The 19,530-nt window shown below is 34.9% G+C and overlaps 1 protein-coding gene across 5 annotated transcripts in view; it reads right to left on the minus strand.

The window, feature by feature from the left end:
* Herc1 (HECT and RLD domain containing E3 ubiquitin protein ligase family member 1) overlaps positions 1 to 19,530 on the minus strand; it is a 185,032-nt gene that overhangs the window by 59,033 nt on the left and 106,469 nt on the right. For all 5 annotated transcript variants that reach the window (XM_076850910.2, XM_076850909.2, XM_076850908.2 and 2 more), the window contains exons 27-37: positions 18,221 to 18,436; positions 16,243 to 16,363; positions 15,779 to 16,016; positions 15,474 to 15,670; positions 11,665 to 11,820; positions 10,001 to 10,107; positions 9,363 to 9,473; positions 5,378 to 5,554; positions 3,127 to 3,366; positions 2,693 to 2,776; positions 317 to 837 (exon numbers count right to left, since the gene is read on the minus strand). In XM_076850910.2, the coding sequence (XP_076707025.1) occupies positions 317 to 837; positions 2,693 to 2,776; positions 3,127 to 3,366; positions 5,378 to 5,554; positions 9,363 to 9,473; positions 10,001 to 10,107; positions 11,665 to 11,820; positions 15,474 to 15,670; positions 15,779 to 16,016; positions 16,243 to 16,363; positions 18,221 to 18,436 (2,168 nt within the window). The remainder of the gene's footprint in view (positions 1 to 316; positions 838 to 2,692; positions 2,777 to 3,126; positions 3,367 to 5,377; positions 5,555 to 9,362; positions 9,474 to 10,000; positions 10,108 to 11,664; positions 11,821 to 15,473; positions 15,671 to 15,778; positions 16,017 to 16,242; positions 16,364 to 18,220; positions 18,437 to 19,530) is intronic.

The following is a 19,530-nucleotide window of genomic DNA, read 5'->3' on the forward strand; positions in this document are numbered from 1 at the left end:
TGCTAAATTCCTGAAGCTGGCCTCAAACTTGCCATCCTCCTGTCTCAGTCTCTCAAGTCACTGGTACTATAAGCATGCACCACAGTGCCCAGCAAAAATATTTGATGAATCACTAGTATTTCAAAGAACATGGGTTTGGAAATTTTTTTCCTTTATAAAATCATAGTACCAATAGTTAGCTGTATGGAAAAATATTTTTAAAAACTCAACCAGCAATTCATCTAAAATACATTGATTATACTTACTGTCCATGGGAAAAGGCCCGTTTCATTATTAAATATTCATTTGCTAAAAGTGTTAACTCAACAGATCATACCTGATGGTAATTTCTGCTTCATCCCATTGGACCTTGGCAGACGTGCTACCCTCTTTGACCACTCCCAGCAGCGTGGCATGGCGCCCAGTTTGCTTGTGAACACACCGACCTCCAACTCTAAGACCAGCATCAACTCCTCCTATCACTGCCAGAACGGGCCACACCTCTATGCAAAGAGTCCTCAGCTGTGGCTCTGAGAGGTCAGCAAGGCCATGTCTATTATGTTTACCTTTCTCTTCCTCTTTGTTCTCCTTCTCCTCTCTCATTTCATTTTCCTCTCGGCTCTGAACCGAGCGGCTTTTCTTTAGCTTCTGACCTGACTCTTTAATACATATCTTAATTTTATGTAGCCTTTCCATCATTTTTTTGTTAATGCAGTAAGTCCAACGGTCTGTTCGGTGAAGGATACGGATAAGCTGAATAGTGGCCTCAGCTAGCACTGCTGCTACTGGACTACAAATGGGATCTCCTGGAAGTAAGTCCCGTGGTGTGCCTCGCATCTGCATATCACAAATTTTCACCTATATAAAAGAAAAGAAGGTAGAACATATGTGATATCAATAGGTTTCCTTAACTGTTAGTAACTATAAATTCTAGCACATGGAATTCCATGTGGAACTAGTATTTGATCACCAACTACACATGTAATATACCAAATGGCTCACAACAAAGAGGAAATGTTGCAGACCTACTGAAGTTACTAGCAGTATGGTACTCTGTAATAAGCTGCCCTGTCATTTAAACCTCTTGTAGCCCGTGAATTACAGACCTGGTAGGACCACTCAGAAGATGGATATATGTAACTGAATTAATTTAGTTCCCAAAAGTCTGGAGTATACACCAGTTCTCATTATCAAGACTCCAGAATAATAATGTGTCCTAGAACCATCTTATATTGTTCAAGGGGAACAAAGATAAAATTTTAAATCTATACAACTGGAAGAGTTCCAATCTGGACATACACTGCAAACTGGAAGAGAGGAGTGAGACTTCAATTAATATCTTAATTCTACATAATCTTGGGAAATTATTTAATCTCTTTAAGCCTCAGTTTTACATCTGAAAAAAATGGCACAAATAATAGTACTGGCCTCCTTCACTATTTTAAAAATAATATGAGCTAGCCATGGAAGTACATGCCTATAATCCCAGTGACTCAGGAGGCTGAGGCCAGCTATCCCTGGATTCAATCCCCAGTACCACAATAGATAAATAAATAAATTAAATGAAACTATGCACATAAAGTGCTTATCAGTACGGTGCCAGGTACACTATAAATGTTTAAAAAAAAGGTTAACTATTAATAGTATTATTTTTCTCAAAGATTCTGAAGTTTATCACAAAAAACCTTCCAGATAGAATAACTTGATTGTTACCTAATCTAAGGTTGTATAAATTTTTTCAAGGTTCCTTGCTACTGAAAAGCACCATGACCATAATTCTCAGCAGAACATGCCAGAACCTATTTTGGGATACAATAATATAATCAAGACAAGGGATAATATCAGGTACTAGGAGGCCTGTTTACTTCATCTCCAGTTCAATTTTTATTGCCTACCTGTTCTAGAAGTAGTTCCCTTGTCTTGTAAAGACCTAGCTTTAAATCATAACTCATGGAAATTTAATTTTTTAAATGTAAATTATTTTAAAAATATACTTTAAAGCATAGAATAAAAAGTAACTTTCACGGTTAGGGTCCTCCAATTTACCTAATTTGTAAACTTATTACTATAAAATAACTAAAAATTCTTGAGAACAAACCTAAGTCACACTCCATCCTACAGTAAAGGATGGAGCAAGAAAAAAAAAATTTTGTCTATCAGTACAGGGAGACCAAAGAAAGGTTGACCTCTGTCTAGATTTGAGATGAGGAGAATAAAAAGGTTTCAGTCAGAAGGGATTCCTTTTAATTTTTTTCTCAAAAGTTTCAAATTTATACTATCCATAACGTCTGAGAGCTCCCCCAGGTGAATTAATAAAAGGTAGCTCTCTATCATAACTGGAATTTCTATTACTCAGCTAGTGGCATCCTATCACATTTAAGATTATTTCTAGATTTCTCTCATGTCCATAATTGCCAATGAGCCACATTGTCCCTAATTTAGTTCCTATAATTACCATAGTTGCACATAAATTTAAAAATTTGATTCACTACATTCAACTAACCAGAATATCAAATTGTGTCTTACTGTAAAGATAATTTCTAAAAGTATTTAACCTCATTCTATAAGAATGAATTATATGGGTCAGGTACTCTTAATGGTATAAATAGCTTATTTATACTTATAAACTCTACCTGATGCTAAGAAATTTAATAAAAAAAAAAACAACAAATAACCTTTATGCTTAAATATAAAGGTTTTGAGGCTTCATTACCTTTTCACCTGGGTTGCTACTATAGAACATTACACATGGGTACAACTCTGCTGCATCCACATCTTCAAAAGCTAATTTAGGTTCCTAGAGTGTGACAGAAGTGAGGGAAAAAACAAGGAAACGAAAATATTTTTAAATTGATAACAATTTAAAATACAAAGCCTTAGGAGACAGAACAAAAGTTACTATAGCCAAATTGCAACTACCAAGGAAATTCCACATATAATAAATGATTCTAATTTATTCATTTGTTTCAAAAATCTTACTGGGATTTAACACATTTCTGTTGTTAGTTTGGTGCTTATTAAGTATAAAAAGAGAAAGTATTAAAGACAAGGAGGAAGAAGGTGGATAATCTATACACTAGATAATTAGCAATTGAATAATTAACTGTAAATTTGAAGGAAAAAAAGTTTATGAGTAGGTTTCAGTACCTCTCCATTTTTCCCAAAGGAAATAGTCCTGGCTTCCATGTCTAATACACAGGTAATGAAATCTCCTTGAGTAAAGCTGGACAACGTCAGTGTTTGTTCTCCATTGTGGTAGAGGTTACCACTGTAGGCCCTATAGAGCCACATATCTGAGGTGGTACGGTGGTTGAAGTCATGTACTGGCCAACGAGAAACTCCGACACATGTGCCTTCATTACCTCTGTTTTCCTTCACGATGTAAAACTAAAATAAATGTTATAATATTCATTAGTACTAAAAAAAAATCTGTTTGTATGCTATTAACTGCATAAACCAAAACCAAAAAGATTATGTTTATAAACAATATTTTTGCACTATGAGAATTTTATTAACTTTCTTTTCCACCTAAGTAGAAATAACTTGAAAATGAAATAAATTCATCAGTTTATGAATATTTTAAAGGAAATTCATTCTTTTTTCCTCATTTAAATTTTTATTCTAGAATAAAATTTTATTCTAATTTTTACAAAAAATTAATGTCAGTAAACATATACTATTGTCATTTTCAACAACTATTTTAAGCTTTTTCTATTTTAATTTTAACATTATAATTATTGATAAATATAATTCATGTAAATAAAAGCTCTGTGAGGTCATCACAATATTTATTTTATTTTTAAAATACATGTACCTAGGGTAATAATGTCCAGGAAATTCATTTTTTATCTTGCAGAATGTTTTAAATTATTTCTGTGTCCTTCAACAGATGAATGGATAAAGAAAATGTGGTATATATACACAATGGAATATTACTCGGCCATAAAGAAAAATGAAATTATGGCATTTGGCGTTAAATGGATGGAACTAGAGAATATCATGCTAAGTGAAATAAACTGATCCCCCCCTCCCCCTGCAAAAAGGCCAAATGTTCTTTCTGATTTGTGGATGCTAACCCAAAACAAGGGAAGTTGGGGAGGGGAATAATAGAAATAGATTAGACTACACAAAGGTTAACAAAAGGAAGGGAATGGGGGAGGGGAATAGGAAAGACAGAATTAATTGGTCATAACTTTCCTAGTCTCATATTTGTATACACTACCCGGTGTAACTCCACATCATGTATGACCACAAGAGTGGGAACCTAATATTATATGTTATACTTTATGTATGTATATTCTGCTAAAATACATTCTACTATTCTGTATAAATAAAAAGAAAAAAATAAAAAATAAAAAGGCCTGACTGCAATAGCAATCCTTGGCTAGTATCTGTGAAATCAACTGTAAATAGTTTCCTACACTGATACGAAACTTTTGTAAATGAAAAGGTTGGACGGGAGTTGTGGCTCAGTGGTAGAATGCTTGCCTAGCATGTGTAAGGCCCTGGGTTCGATTCTCAGTACCACATATAAATAAATGAATAAAATAAAGGTCCATCAACGCCTAAAAATATATTTAAAAATAAATAAATAAATAAATAAATGAAAAGGTTGCTCATGGGCCTAGAGCATTTGAAAAAAAAAACAATGTGGTTTACCCTGAACACCAGCTTTCCTTTTCGGAGTCTGGAATTTTGGTACATCAGGTAAAATATGACAAATATAACCAGTCCTCAGAAAAACCTTGGGCTCTGAGTCTCTAATGGGGATTCCTTTGAAACAACACATACATGTTGCTTGCTGCATTTTTGTTGCTGGGGAAACACTGTGCTTATGGGAGGGACAGAACATAAAAAAGCCAGCACATGATTCTTCCATACTGTACCTGTCTTTTTCTTCCCTTATCATAAGGTTACATATCCTTACTACATCATTATATTAAATCTCAATTATGAGAACAACTATATGCTAAATCTTATGAATTCTCCTAGTGAATATCTAAATATGAGGGTGGTCTTGGGGACCTTTAATATAGTGGTAGCAGCGAGATTACTAGAACAACCCTCAAAATAATAGAGTTAGAGCATTATTTGGGAAAAATAAAGAGAAGGAGTGGAAAAAAACAAATTCTAGTGCCTGGGTGGCTATGGAGTTACACACTACATGAAACAGCAGATGAGGTACTAATTTGTTGTGAAAGGTAAGTTACCTAAAGAATTTCAAAATGATAAGTCCAACCACTTCTGGTTTCCATTTATGATAACAACTTACATATTGATAGAACATCGTTTACAAAATGATTTGAAAGTCCTTCCACATATTTTTTTTTCTTTTTAACATCTTGGGGAAAAGGGACCAAAAAACAAAACGCTAACAAATGCTTAAAATTCTATGTACCTTCCACTGATAGCATCCAGAAGTTACTCCAGTTGATGCCAAGCCATATCCTTTTCCTCCACTGCCATGAGTTAAAATCTGTCCATTCTCCACTATGCAACACTGGGCTTTCTCTGGATCAAAAGATACTTCTTGTATGGGAAGATTCTCATCTTCTTCCTCCAATTCTCCTTGCTTCTACAAGAAAGGAAGCTGGTTCAGTATTTTGAAGTAAACCAGATCTCTATTATATTCTATGACTCTTTTAAGCCACAAATATTTATTATCTAAGATACTGTGTAAGGACATGTTCCTGCCAATCAAGAGGTTATTGTTCCATTAGGGGACAGAGAGACAAATGATGTAAGTATTGCAGTAAGAAAATAACAGAAGTTACATGATAGGTATAGTAGAAACATACATGTATAAGTATCTAACCACGCTTCAGAAGGAAACGTAAGCATTCAAAAGAGAGTGTCTTCTGAGTTGACTCCTGAATGATGAAAACACATTAAATGCTGGGTATGATATCACATGCCTGTAATCCCAGACATTCAGGTTCAAAGCTGCCTCTGCAATTTAGTGAGGCCTTAAGCAACTTAGCAAGACCCTGTTTTTTCTTTTTAACTTCATTTTTTTATGTTTTTAGTTGTAGTTGGACACAGTAATTTTATTTTACTTAATTACTTTTTATGTGGTGCTGAGGATCGAACCCAGCGCCCCGCAAAATGCTAGGCGAGCGTTCAACCACTGAGCCACAACAGCCCCAAAGACCCTGTTTCACAATAAAAATTAAATAGGGCTAGGAATGTAACTTGGTGGTAAAGCACCCAGGGTTCAATCCCCAATACCATAAAAAAAGGCATGAAGCAGATAACCAAAGAAGAAAAAGGCTCTTCAGGCAGTGTACATAGCATGTGCCAAGGCATGGAGGTGTCATAGAATTCAATGATTTAAAGTCATTGCAAGCAGAATGGAATGTTCAGAGTATAAGAATGACAGAAAACAAGCACACAAAGAGAAGAAACAAAATCATGAAAGGCCCTATAAGTCACATTAAGTTTGAACTAGCACAAATGACTTACATAGGGATCTGTGATCAGATGAGCACTTTATCAATATCATTTTACCAGGGGTGTATATAAGGAAGGCAAAGAGAACAATCAGGGAATTGCTGCAACAGTTCAGGTAAGAAATAGAGAGGGCCTAAATTCATTCAATAATCATTTATTAAGTGTCTACTCTTTGCTGGTCACCCTATTAGATCCTCTATATTTGCAGTATATAATAAGATAACAGACAAAAATTTCTGCTCTCATAGAATTTATACCTTAGAAGAGGGAGAAAAAAACAAATCAGAAAAGGAAAAAAAATAGGTACTAAGTTCTACATTGAAATTAAAACAAGTAATGTGTGACAACTATGCTATATTGATTAGGAAAGGATTCTCTGAAGAAGTAATAATTATAGTTGAAAACTGTATGACGTTTCTGAATCATATCTAGAGGACATATCTAGTTTAAAGCCCCAACAAAGGAACAAGTTTTGTGTGTTCATGAAAAAGGAAGAAGAAAAAGTTATTCAGAGTTCCATTTAGCAAATGGAAAAGACAAGAAGTTTTAGATTTTATGCTAAGAATAGTGAGAAATCACTGGAGTGTTTTAAACAGAGGAGCAATATGCTCTGATTTGCAATTTTAAAAAATTATTTTGGATCCTGTGTGAAGAATGGACTATAGAGAGAAACAATGGAAGCAGGCAGACCAGTTAGGAGGCTATATTGTATGATCTAGGCCAGAAATCTCAGAACCTTGAAATAGGATAATGACAGAAAAGGTAAGGAGATAGGCAAGTTCAAGCTATATTTTATTTTTTTATTTTTATTTTTATTTTTTTTAAAGAAAGAGTGAGAGAGAGTGAGAAAGAGGGAGAGAATTTTAATATTTATTTTTTAGTATTTGGCGGACACAACATCTTTGTCTGTATGTGGTGCTGAGGATCGAACCCGGGCCGCACGCATGCCAGGGGAGCGCGCTACCGCTTGAGCCACATCTCCAGCCCCTCAAGCTATATTTTAAAGGGGAGCCAATAGAAGACCCTGAAGATTATATGAATTGAGGAATCAAGGATGACTACTAGGGTTTTTTAATTAAGCAACTAACTACAAGATGAGGGAACCTAGGGAAGGCACAGGATATTACAGAACTAAGAATAACAACTCTTACATACTGGGTATGAGATGACTACTAGACTATTATTCAAGAAGTGAGACTAATATAAGTTGCTATATAAGTCTAGAATTCAGGGCGAGTGCCAGAACTGGAATTAAAAATTTGAGAATCAATGGCATACGGGTCCAAATAAGTTTTCTTTGCATATGGAAAAAGAAACAAGGGCTGGGGTCATAGATCAGTGGTAGAGCACTTGACTACCATGTATGAGGCACTAGGTTTGATTCTCAGCACCACATAAAAATAAAAAATAAAGGTACTGTGTCCAACTACAACTAAAAAAAAAAAAAATGTTTAAAAAAAAAAAAAAGAAATGAGAGTGTAGTTGAGAAATAGAAGAGATCATAGGACTAGGCCTCAGGATACACCAAAATTCAGATTAAATACAAGAACCACAATAAGGGAGACTAAGAGGCCACTGAATTGAAGTAGAAAAAAAAAAGCAGAAAAACTATGAAATAATGAAAACTAAGAGAAAGACTTAGTTATGTGGAATCAATAGCTATTTATGAGGTAAAATCAGTGCAGCCTACATGGGTGGGGACATTAGGAGAATCTAGAACTACCAGGAATATGGGTTTGGAAAACTAGGTGAATAATAGTACCATCACAAAAAATTGGGACAGGAAAAAAAAGGGGGGGCGGAATTTTGGGGGAGACATTAGGCTAGCATTTAAATTTGGAAAGCAATGCATGAAGGTGAAAATGGTCATGAGTATGAACAAGACTGGTGGAAAAGCTAAGAAATTAAATTCTGAGGAACACCAACGTTTTGGTATAAAGGCAAGGTCAAAGTGCCACCAAAGAATAGTTACTTTCAGGGGCTGGGGATGTGGCTCAAGCGGTAGCGCGCTCGCCTGGCATGCGTGCAGCCCAGGTTCGATCCTCAGCACCACATACAAACAAAGATGTTGTGTCTGCCGAAAACTAAAAAATAAATATTAAAAAAAATTCTCTCTCTCTCTCTCTCTCTCTCTCTCTCTCTCTCTCCCTCCCTCCCTCCCTCCCTCCCTCCACTCTCTCTTTAAAAAAAAAAAAAAGAATAGTTACTTTCAGAGGGAACCAAGAATTGGTGGAAGATATGTACAGATTCCAAAAAAGCAGTGCTTTGGAAACAACAGTTTCCAGAGCTCAAGTAAAATGGGGATAAAGAAGCATACAATAGGTCCTCTATATTCCATATTCTGTATTCACAGTTTCAACCAACCACAGACTGAAATTTGTTTTTAAAGAAAAACTATATTGAACATGGACAGACTTTTTTCCTTGTTATCATTCCCTAAAAATTACAACATAATAACTATTTACATAGCATTTACATAGTAATAGGTATTAGAAATAATCTAGAGATGATTTAAAGAATCAGGAGGATATGCGCAGGCTATTTGCAAATACCATGTATTTCAAGGATAAAGTTGATACCGTACTTGAGTATCAACTGATTTTGGCATCTTTGGAGGATCCTAAAGCCAACTTCCCATGAATACTAAGGAACAACTTTACATGTATTCTAGCAATTAACCTTATCATTGTCGTTTAATTTCAGCATACGGTTGCAATATAAACAGTTAGGTTGAAGAGATAAAAAGCAATTCTGTCTCTTTCTCCATTCTCCATTCTGTCTCCTTCTCCACTTGTAGAGAAGGAGACAGAATAGAGAAAGAGAAAAATGGAATAACCAATAGAGCAAGGTCCCATAGAAGACTCTGCGTCACAGATAGGTGACAGGATATTCCCTGTGCTGTCTAAAAATAACTTTTCGAAAGAATCACTTACCTGTGATTTTATTTCTTGTTCTTTTTCCTTTATCTGAATAGCATGTTTGGCCTGAGCAATGGGAGTCTCCCACATACAATCCGATAGAAGGGAAAACAGGCGCTCAACTACCTGTTTTATTGAAGAAAAAAAGATAATGAAATTTACTAAGAGTAATTTTAAGTATTTTTAGAAAAGATGTAACTATAATATTAAGTCATGTCTAGTTTGATTATATCAATGTCTAGCAGCTATTTTTTGTGGTTATAAGTTAAATATATACTTTTAGAAAGATCACTGACACACTAGAAAGTAGGTTACATAGGCTTTATGTTGCCTTATTATATACGGACCTCTGATAAAGCTATACAACCTCACACATTTCTCTCTCTAAAGGCCCAACCTAGTAAAACACTCTACAGACTGTCCTTTCCTTTTGATATTAAAGTTATTCCTAATCCCTCTACTTGTCACACTTCATAATTTCTCTTTCTCTTCCTTAAAAGTGAAATAACAGAGAAAGCAATGTTAAAAGTGAAAGTTATGCTACTGAATAAACGACACATTTATAACTAGAAAGGCTGTATATAAGTTTAGATTTGAAGTGAATAATGTTGCAAACATGTAAAATATTTTCTATTAACTTTAAAAATAGAAACCTGAGCCATTTGGTCATCTTCTACTCCAGATTCACAAGCTGGTAGCACAGCTTCGAGAACATGAAGTGCAAGGAGCCTTGTTCTTAAGTTACCAACTAGAGGAATACCTAGAGGAAAAAAAGATGTTTGCTTATTATCAATGTGACTTAAATTCAAAGTTAAAATGATCTCCTTGGAAAAAATCCCTGAGACAGGTAAGCATTTATAAGTGGAATGAACTTCACTTAAACCTGTCATCACATGAATTCTGAACCCATATTGTACCCATTAATGCATATAAATATCATGTTTACACACACACACACACACACACACACACACACGAAAAGCACTGTAATAACCACTCATGCCAGGCACTATACTATGTATTTCACACACTTTTACTCCATTAATCCTCATGGACCCTGACCTGTAGTCTCATTTTACTGATGAGGAAATAGGATCAGATAATGTAATAAATTTCCAAGTAGAGGCAGAATTTTAAACATGTCTGTGAATCTCTAAAGTTTTTGTTTATTTGTACCCTCCCATTGCCTCTCCCTAGGTTCATGCCTTGACTGTTTCAAAGAGATTGCTAGAATTAATGGAGAGTAAGCAGTTTATACTTTTCTAAAGATAGCCAAAGTAGAGATGGAATACTGATGCATAAATATGTACTTTAAACAATTCACTAAACTATAATAAAACCAGTTTAAAATAAATAAATATATGAGTTTTATGTTTTAGGATTTTACAATATAAACTTCATCTTACTAAAGGAAAAAAAACTGTTGTAAGTTATACTAATTAAGAAAATCTATGGTGAGAATATAAACATGTAAAATAACACATATTGTGGACCATCATTATGTTATGTTATGTTTTAGCATATTTAAAACACTAAAGATAATGAAAAAGTTCTGGAAATGAAGAGTGGTGATGGTTGTAAAAAATTGCTAAGATACTTAATGTCACTGAATTGTACATTTAAATAGTCAAAATGGTAAATTTTATATTATGCATATTTATCACAATTAAAAAACAAATCAGATTAGGAAAGGCATGTCAATAATCTATGTACATAGACCAGACTTTAGACTAAGAACTAGTAATTAAACTTATTGTATAGAACTATCATAGATATCAAACATTCATAGGTATAATCAAGGTAAGTGAAATCACATCATGATAAGAGAAAATGGACAGATACAAAAAATGAGATCAGAACCTATACCAAATTATATATTAAACGGTATGTTCATCACTTATTTTTAGAATATATTACCATCTGCACAAATAAAATTAGCTTTCTAGATTAAATCCACAATTTTCTCAGGTGCCACCTTTAAAAAAATATTTATTTACTTTTTAATTGCAGATGGACACAATACTTTCACTTGATTTATTTATTTTTATGTGGTGCTAAGGATCGAACCAAGGGCCTCGCATGTGCTAGGCAAGCGCTCTGCCACTGAGCCACAACCTCAGGCCCCTCCAGTGCCACTTTTTATTATTCATTTTCTATCATTTTTTATACTTGTAACTGGAGCTTTCTTTCAATCAAATGAGAAAGAAAAGCTCTGAAATCAAGGTTGAATGTCCAATGTTGTTAAAATCTGGTATTCTCTTAATAAAATACATGTGATATATAAAAATATTCTAAAATAGAGGCCAGGGGCACATACCTGAAGAACACTTCTGAGATGCTATATTTAGAAGCACCTCTGTCCACTTTGGGGAAGCCATTTTTGATTGAATTGCTTTTGAAGACACAACTCTTCGAAGAAAAACTAAGAAATCCCCTAGATGGAGTTCAGCTGCATGTTGTTTCCTAAGAGCAGCTGAAAATGAAGAAACAAGTTTACATCATAACCAAAAGTTAACAGGAACTAGTGATATCTAACAGAGCTTGTATTTGTATTGCACTATGCACAAATCTGATTCATAATCTAGGTTTTCAGTAAGCTAATGATTTTTGAAAATTTAAAGACTAGAATAAAGATAAGTTTAAAAACAAAAAAAGCCAAATGAAATATTTTTTACATCTGTGTACAAAAAGAATGAGCATGCTACAATGTGTATACATACTTGTTTTCCCATTTTTTAAAATGTGGTACTCTAAAAAATGATGGCTCCCTATCCAAATCTAGAATTCTGCTAGATGGAATTTTGAGAAAAATGATCTGTGAATTTGTATGAAAAAGTGTGTGTGTGTGTGTGTGTATTAGGAAGGAAGTTCACAATTTTAATTACACTTTCTAAAAAACCCTTGCTTTCCTTCCCCAACTAAATTATCACATCTTTAAAAAAAGATTTTCTGTTCTGAAATTCTACAAAGAAACACATCCCTAAGCCTTAGTCTACTTTGCCTAAAAGCAAACTCTATGTATAAGACCTTTCACACAATCTTGCCTTAAACAACCAATCTTCTCAGTTTCTCCATGGCATCAGCGCAAGTCTCTCTTTTGTCACTTTGAAGCCACAGAAAACTATCTTCCCTTCCTGTATCACACCACATTTTCTTATCATACACACCTTTCACACTTTCTCAGACTGTCAAAGTCTCATACAGAGATAGAATCAAAAGTGTGCCAGAATGGCCATCTCCAAGGGATAATAAAACATGGAAAATTAAAACAATTTGAAGATAAGAATATATATAAAATATCACTTATATACATATGGTATGTATAATATGCTTTGTATATATATATATAAAACTTTCAGGAAGATTCTGACATGCTGAATTAAAGAACTCACTGACAAGTCACTTGTCATGGAGATAGACTCCTGCCAAGGGGCATGCTATGGTGATAACAGAAGATAAGTAAACTACTCTCATGGGAAGATGCATCCAACTAATAGAAGAAATTTTGTTTTGCTGAGGTAGGTATGCAAGGCTATGACAGGAATAAAGTGCTGAGGATAATTACAGGGAAAAAACCCCCACAAACTCTTCTCTATATTTCCTCCAAATAGAACCCTGCCTCTTCTTTACCCAAATGTTAAGTGAATATTTTTTTTGTATTAGTTTGAAAAATATAAAAGTATTAACCTGCCCCAGTTATCCACATATCTCACTCCAAGCTTGTCCCTATACATTCCCTCAAGATCCAGTTAAAAAGCTACCTCTTTTATGAAGACTTCTCTCTCAGCAGAGGGCCCTGGGTAAATCCCTTTATGAAGTCTGCATTCTACCTCCTACTGCCAGAAAGTATTTCTGGAATAAAACATAAGCCTGGAGACCTTAAATATAAAGCTGGTCAATAAAATCTGATGATATAGTTTGTGTTTCAGTGTCAATACTACATTTTAAATGAAGGCTATACCTTCCTTTTAATTATTTTATTTAGAAAGATTGGAGTTTATTAATATCTGGGCAGCCCGCCTCTGAATGCCTAGCCCCTGCTGACTAAAGCCAGTCTTATACCTAGTTGTCTCCATAAATACGAAAGGATCCAATGGCCTTCTGGCTAGGATAACTGAGAGAAAGGGACACGAACTCTTGTCACACACAGTAAGATTCAGTCACAAAAGAACTGTTTCTCTCTTTACTGGACATCGAAGGATCCAGTTTTATGTAGGCTTTATAGGCTAAGTAACTGCATATCTTCTTTCTTGTGCAGGACTCGGCACAGACTGGTGAGAACCTGTTTTTTAAAATTATTTTTTAAATTTTCTATTCAAATTTGTTATATATGACAACAGAATGTATTACAATTCATATTACACATGTAGAACACAACTTTTCATATATCTAGTTGTATACAAAGTATATTCATACCATTTGTGTCTTCATACATGTACTTAGGGTAATGATGTTTATTGCAGCACAATTCACAATAGCTAAACTGTGGAACCAACCTAGATGCCCTTCAGTACATGAATGGATGAAGAAAATGTGGTATATATACACAATGGAATATTACTCAGCAATAAAATAGAACCTGTTACCTTAACAACCCTTTCTCCTTCACTGGATCTCAGGAAAGCAGGTGGTGGCAGGAAAACCTTGCTTTCACTTTCTCATAGCTCTTTGTGTAAGGACTATAACTATATATCAACAGAAAAAAGGAGCTTGCCATGGTTTAGCCTTTGAAACTGAAAAACTGGTCCTTAACCTTTAATATCCTCCTACATTCTGACTTCTGAAATTTAAATATTTCTTTTGAATATCTTGTAATACACTATAATTACCTGTTTACAAGCTTGCCTCCCTCTGTACCCTGGAAAGTCCACGAGGTCAGAGCTAAGGCTTTATCATTTTGCAACCCAAGGGTATTTCCTCTTTCTATCTGCCCATAAATCAACAACAATATTAATGATTTAAATAGCATTTCTATTTAATTTCTAATATTATTTATTATCATATTCCAATATTAAAATTAATATCCACTGAGCTTTCACAATGTCCCAGACACTGCTTTACATGTATTAGGTTCTTGAATCCTCACAGCAATTTTCAGAGAGATAATTAATCTTATTTGACAATTGATAGAACTGGGGAAGAGAATGGTTAACTAACTGGCTGCTTCCCTCTGTCTATCCACCTAATCTAGAAAGGACTTAAAAAAGCCAGGAATAGTGACACATACCTATAATCCTAGGTACTCAGGAGGCTGAGGAGGGAGGATCACAAGTTCACAGCCAGTCAGGGGATCTTAAAATATCTCAAAATAAAATAAGGGCTGGGGCTATAGCTCCATAGTAGAGCTCTTCCTAGCATGTTTGAGACCCTGGGTTCAATCTCCAGTACAGTTTGAAACCCCAAAAAAAAAAAAAAAAAAAAAAAAGAATTTTAAGCACTCCCAGAGTTGTTATGGTAATGAGTCATGGTAGATTTACAATCATTTTTTAATAAATGACAATTTTTGACCTTTATTCCTTTAGTTATATAAATGATGTATGTCATCTATAAGTTCTTCTAAAATAGTGTTTGCTATGAAACTGTGAGTAAATAATATGTCAGCAATCAAATATGTTGAAGAATTCTGTTAGTGATTGGAGAATAGAGAAGCTAGGGGGGAAAACAATCTCTGATTTTAACCCAGCACCCAATATCTAACCCCTAATTCCAAGGAACCATTTGGGGTAGGACTATGGTGAAAAAGAGTGTGTTAGGGTCAAAGGATAAGAAAATATCTGAGTCTACCTCCTCCCACCCCCAATCCCACACCATCTCTCACTAGGCAATACTTAACCTGGGGGAAACTGGTCACTAAAAATCTAGATTCTGAGCCTGGACAGCCAAGGAATGGCTAAACCTAGTGTAAGGGCAGTAGGTTGCAACAGCAGAGTGAATAGACTCTAAGGAGGTTCAATCAGAAGCTCATCTAAAACATACATACTTGGAGAGAAAAGGGGTTTATAAATGAATAAATAAAAGTCTTTTCATAACCTACAATGGAAGGAAGTCTACATTCTTATCACATGAGTACAAAGAAGATTCAATTAATATTTGTTAAGTAATGACAGAGAAAAAGGCTTATGATACCTCTGAAATCTTTCTTCTCGGTTTCTCCACTGGAATCAACCTTTTTTTCTTCTTCTTCTTCACCCTCTTCTCCTTCCCCTTCTCCAAAAGAGGCCATAAGTAGTACACCAGTTTGGGACAACAAATTCTTCAACTGACTACAAAGTAGATCCAACAAGGATTGAACTACTTTGGGGCTTAGTTTATCAGCATAGGTCCTACAAGAAATAAAAAAATAAGTGGTAAGAACACAGAATGGCAAACATTGTGAAAAATGTGGAAAGACAAGGCTCCACATAATACTACCAAGAAATTTTAGTACTTACCCTGTAGTGATGGCTAGAATTTGGAGCAACCTTGTACTGGCCACTTTCAAAGCTGTGCTAAGCTGGGAAACACCTGTCTTTGGCAATAACTGCAAGGGTTGTCCTAACATGGTGTCTGTGCCACATAACTGTGATAATACATTTAGCAGACCAGTGGAAATTGCCAAAGAAACATCCACAGGTTGATAATGAACGCTCAAGGCAAATACTGTAACTAAAAGGAGACGCTGTTGGGCTTCTAAAAAAGAATGAGAGAGAGATAGTTAAGAATCTCCTTTGAAGTAAACAAAGCATTTATTAAAATGATTTTTTTCCAAAATGTAAATACTAATATAAAATACCATTACATTTTTAAATATTTATTTTTTAATGTCAGCCTACTAATAGTAAACATAAAATATAGACCATAACTACCTATCATACCTCAGGCCAAAATGCATTCTTGCATCTTATATTTAACTTACCAATGTGATGCTTATTTGCTTGCAAGGCTCTCTCCAGGGTAGCAGACAACTGTTGATAAATCTTATGCACAGCCACCTGGATTTCAATTTGAATATTTCTCTTAGCTGCTCTGATCCCATCCTGAATTACATATAAAGATTCATGTTTTATACTCACAATAATACCTTTTTGCATCAAGAAGTAATAATGTTTATTCCAGGTCTATTCCAGGGCCCTATAGTGGTTTTCTTTTTAATTTATTCTCATTTATTACATACGACAGCAGAAAGTATTTCGATTCATATTACACATTAGAGCACAATTTTTCATATCTCTGGTTGTACACAACATAGAGTTACACCATTCATGTCTTCATATGTGTACTTAGGGTAATGATGTCCATCTCATTCCACCATCTTTCCTACTCCCATGCCCCCTCCCTTCCCCTCCCTCCTCTTTGCCCTATCTAGAGTTTGTCTATTCCTTCCATGCTCCCCTCCCATCCTCATTGTGAATCAGCATTCTTATATCAGAGAAAACGTTCGGCATTTGGTTTTTGGGGATTGGCTTACTTCACTCAGCATTATATTATCCAGTTCCATCCATTTACCTGCAAATGCCATAATTTTATTCTCTTTTAATGCTGAGTAATATTCCATTGTGTATACCTTTATTTTGCTTATTTAGTTTTTTAAAAATATTTATTTTTTAATTATAGTTGGATGTGTCCAATAAACTACCTTTATTTTATGTATTTTTATGTGGTGCTAAGGATCAAAACCTATGGCTGTGCACATGCAGGGCAGGTGCTCTACCACTAAGCCACAACCCCAGCCCTATTTAGTTTTTAATGTGATGCTGGGATGGATCCCAGTGCCTCACACATGCTAGGCAAGCGCTCTATCACTGCGCCACAACCCCAGCCCCCCTATAGTGGTTTTAAGTACTTTCAGGATATGAAAGATTTATAATAATTTGAATTTAAAATTTTTTTTTAGTTGTAGATGGACACAATATCTTTATTTTAGTTATTTATTTTTATGTGATGCTGAGGATTGAACCCAGTGTTCCCATGCCTGCAAGGCAAGGGCTCTACCACTGAGCTAAATCACAACCCTGGCCCTAAATCAAATTTTAAATGCTTGCTAATTCTTTTTTCTTGATGGGGAAAGGGTACCAGGGATTGAATCCAAGGGCACTTAACCACTGAGCCACAACTCCAGCCCTTTTTATTTTTCACTTAGAGCCTTTCTAAGTTGCTGAGACTAGCCTCAAACTTGCAATCCTCTTGGCTCAGTTGCCTGAGTCACTGGAATTACAGGCATGCACCACTATACCTGGCAGTGCTTGCTAATTCTTGATTCTGTATAATCCTTCTCCTTTCCCATAAAGTAGTTTCCCCTCTAAATATGACATAAAGATTACATTTTTAAAAACTATAAAAGGAATCAGAGAAACTAGGTAAAATAATCAGACCTAAAATGTAAACTACTGAAACCCATCTTCCCTTGGGCTGGGGATGTGGCTCAAGCGGTAGCACGCTCGCCTGGCATGCGTGCGGCCCGGGTTCGATCCTCAGCACCACATACAAATAAAGATGTTGTGTCCGCCGAAAACTAAAAAATAAATATTAAAAAGAAAAAAAGAAACCCATCTTCCCAAACTCTAACTTCTATCTCAACTTACATCTAGTTGTTCATAACCCACTTGAATCAAATGTATGAAATATGATATGTCAAGAGCTATGTAATGTTTTGAACAACTAATAAAAAATAAAAAATAAAAGATTAATGAAACTGAACCAGGAAAGAACCCGAAAGTACAACAGTAATATGGCTCACTTAATCCCAAATACACTACTTAAACCAATGGGATATTTTAAAAATTTAAAAGATATTTTTAAAATCTCAATTATAAACACCACAAAGTTTCACATTATTAAATTGGCTTTATAAAAAGATAATTAAAATTTGAATACACTGTTAAAGGGTCACCTACCTGATAGTGATGCAAGCGGCCACTTTCTCCTTTGGCTCCTGTGTGTCCAACAGTGCCTAAACCAAAACACCCTGCTAGAAACTGTAATCTCACAGATGTGAGCAGTGTGGACGACTGAAAGCCTGAATTCGACCTGCTTCCTACCAGTGAGATGCTACCTTTTTCCTCCATCCCAGACAACAGAACAAGGATCTGGTGAAGTGCCTCCAAACGAAGCTTGAGGAAAAGAATATATTTTAGAGATCTTTCTTGAATTCAGACATAAAAAAAATTGTTTGTCATTGACAACATATTATTTAGCACAAAGAAAAGTCTGACATTTCCCAGGAATAATAATTATTTATTATTATTATTCCATTTATTATTGCTGGCTTTTCTTTAAATTAAGATATCTCTAAAATCTCTATAAACACACTTCAGTATAAAAGAGACTATAAGGTATAAGAGGAAGAGTAGTAGATTTGGGTAGTTGGTTGGTTATTTTGGTGCAAGGATTAAACCCAGGTTTCAAAACTTTAAGGTAGTATTATTAGAATAGGTAAAGTAGATAATAACAAGGTTAATCAGAATGACTATTTCCTCAACTCAAGAATTAGAAGTGTTTCTGAATGATTTCTCTGTGGTTCTCTTGAACTTCTGCCTTGATCTTTCCTACACTGTACTGGACTATCGACCACAGTAATCAATCAGCCTATTCCACGTCTTAAAAGAAAATTTAAAACTCTATTTTGAAATAACTTCTAGATTTGCAAAAGAGTTGTAAGGATGGTACACGGAATTCCTGTATATCCTTCCCCTTGCTTCCCTATTTCTAATACTCTATATAACTTTGGTACATTTGTCAAAAGCTCAAAATTAATATTGGTATAATACTATTAATTAAAGTACAGACTTTATTTAGACTTCATTCCCCTAATGCCACTTTTCTTTTCCAGAATCCAATCTGAATACCACATTACACTTGGTTGTCATGTCCTCTTAAGATTCCATTAGTCTGTGACACTCTTTTTTCCCCACAGTTTTTTCTCCTTATTTTTCATGAACTTGACATTTTGGAAGTACTGTTCCTGTATCTTATAGGATGACCCTAAATTTAGCTTTCCCTTATTTTTCATTCATGATTAGACTACTGTTAGGGATTTGAGGTAAGAAAACCATAGAGTTAAAATGTTCTCATTTTATATTAAGGGTACATGATAGCAATAAGACCTATTTCTCCTGTTAATAATATTTGGAGAGGGGATGGATTGAACCCAGGGGTCCTCTACCACTGAGCCACATTCCCAGACCTTTTTATTTTTATTTTGAGA

The sequence above is a fragment of the Callospermophilus lateralis genome, chromosome 3 (assembly GCF_048772815.1).
Source record: "Callospermophilus lateralis isolate mCalLat2 chromosome 3, mCalLat2.hap1, whole genome shotgun sequence".
NCBI lineage: Eukaryota > Metazoa > Chordata > Mammalia > Rodentia > Sciuridae > Callospermophilus > Callospermophilus lateralis.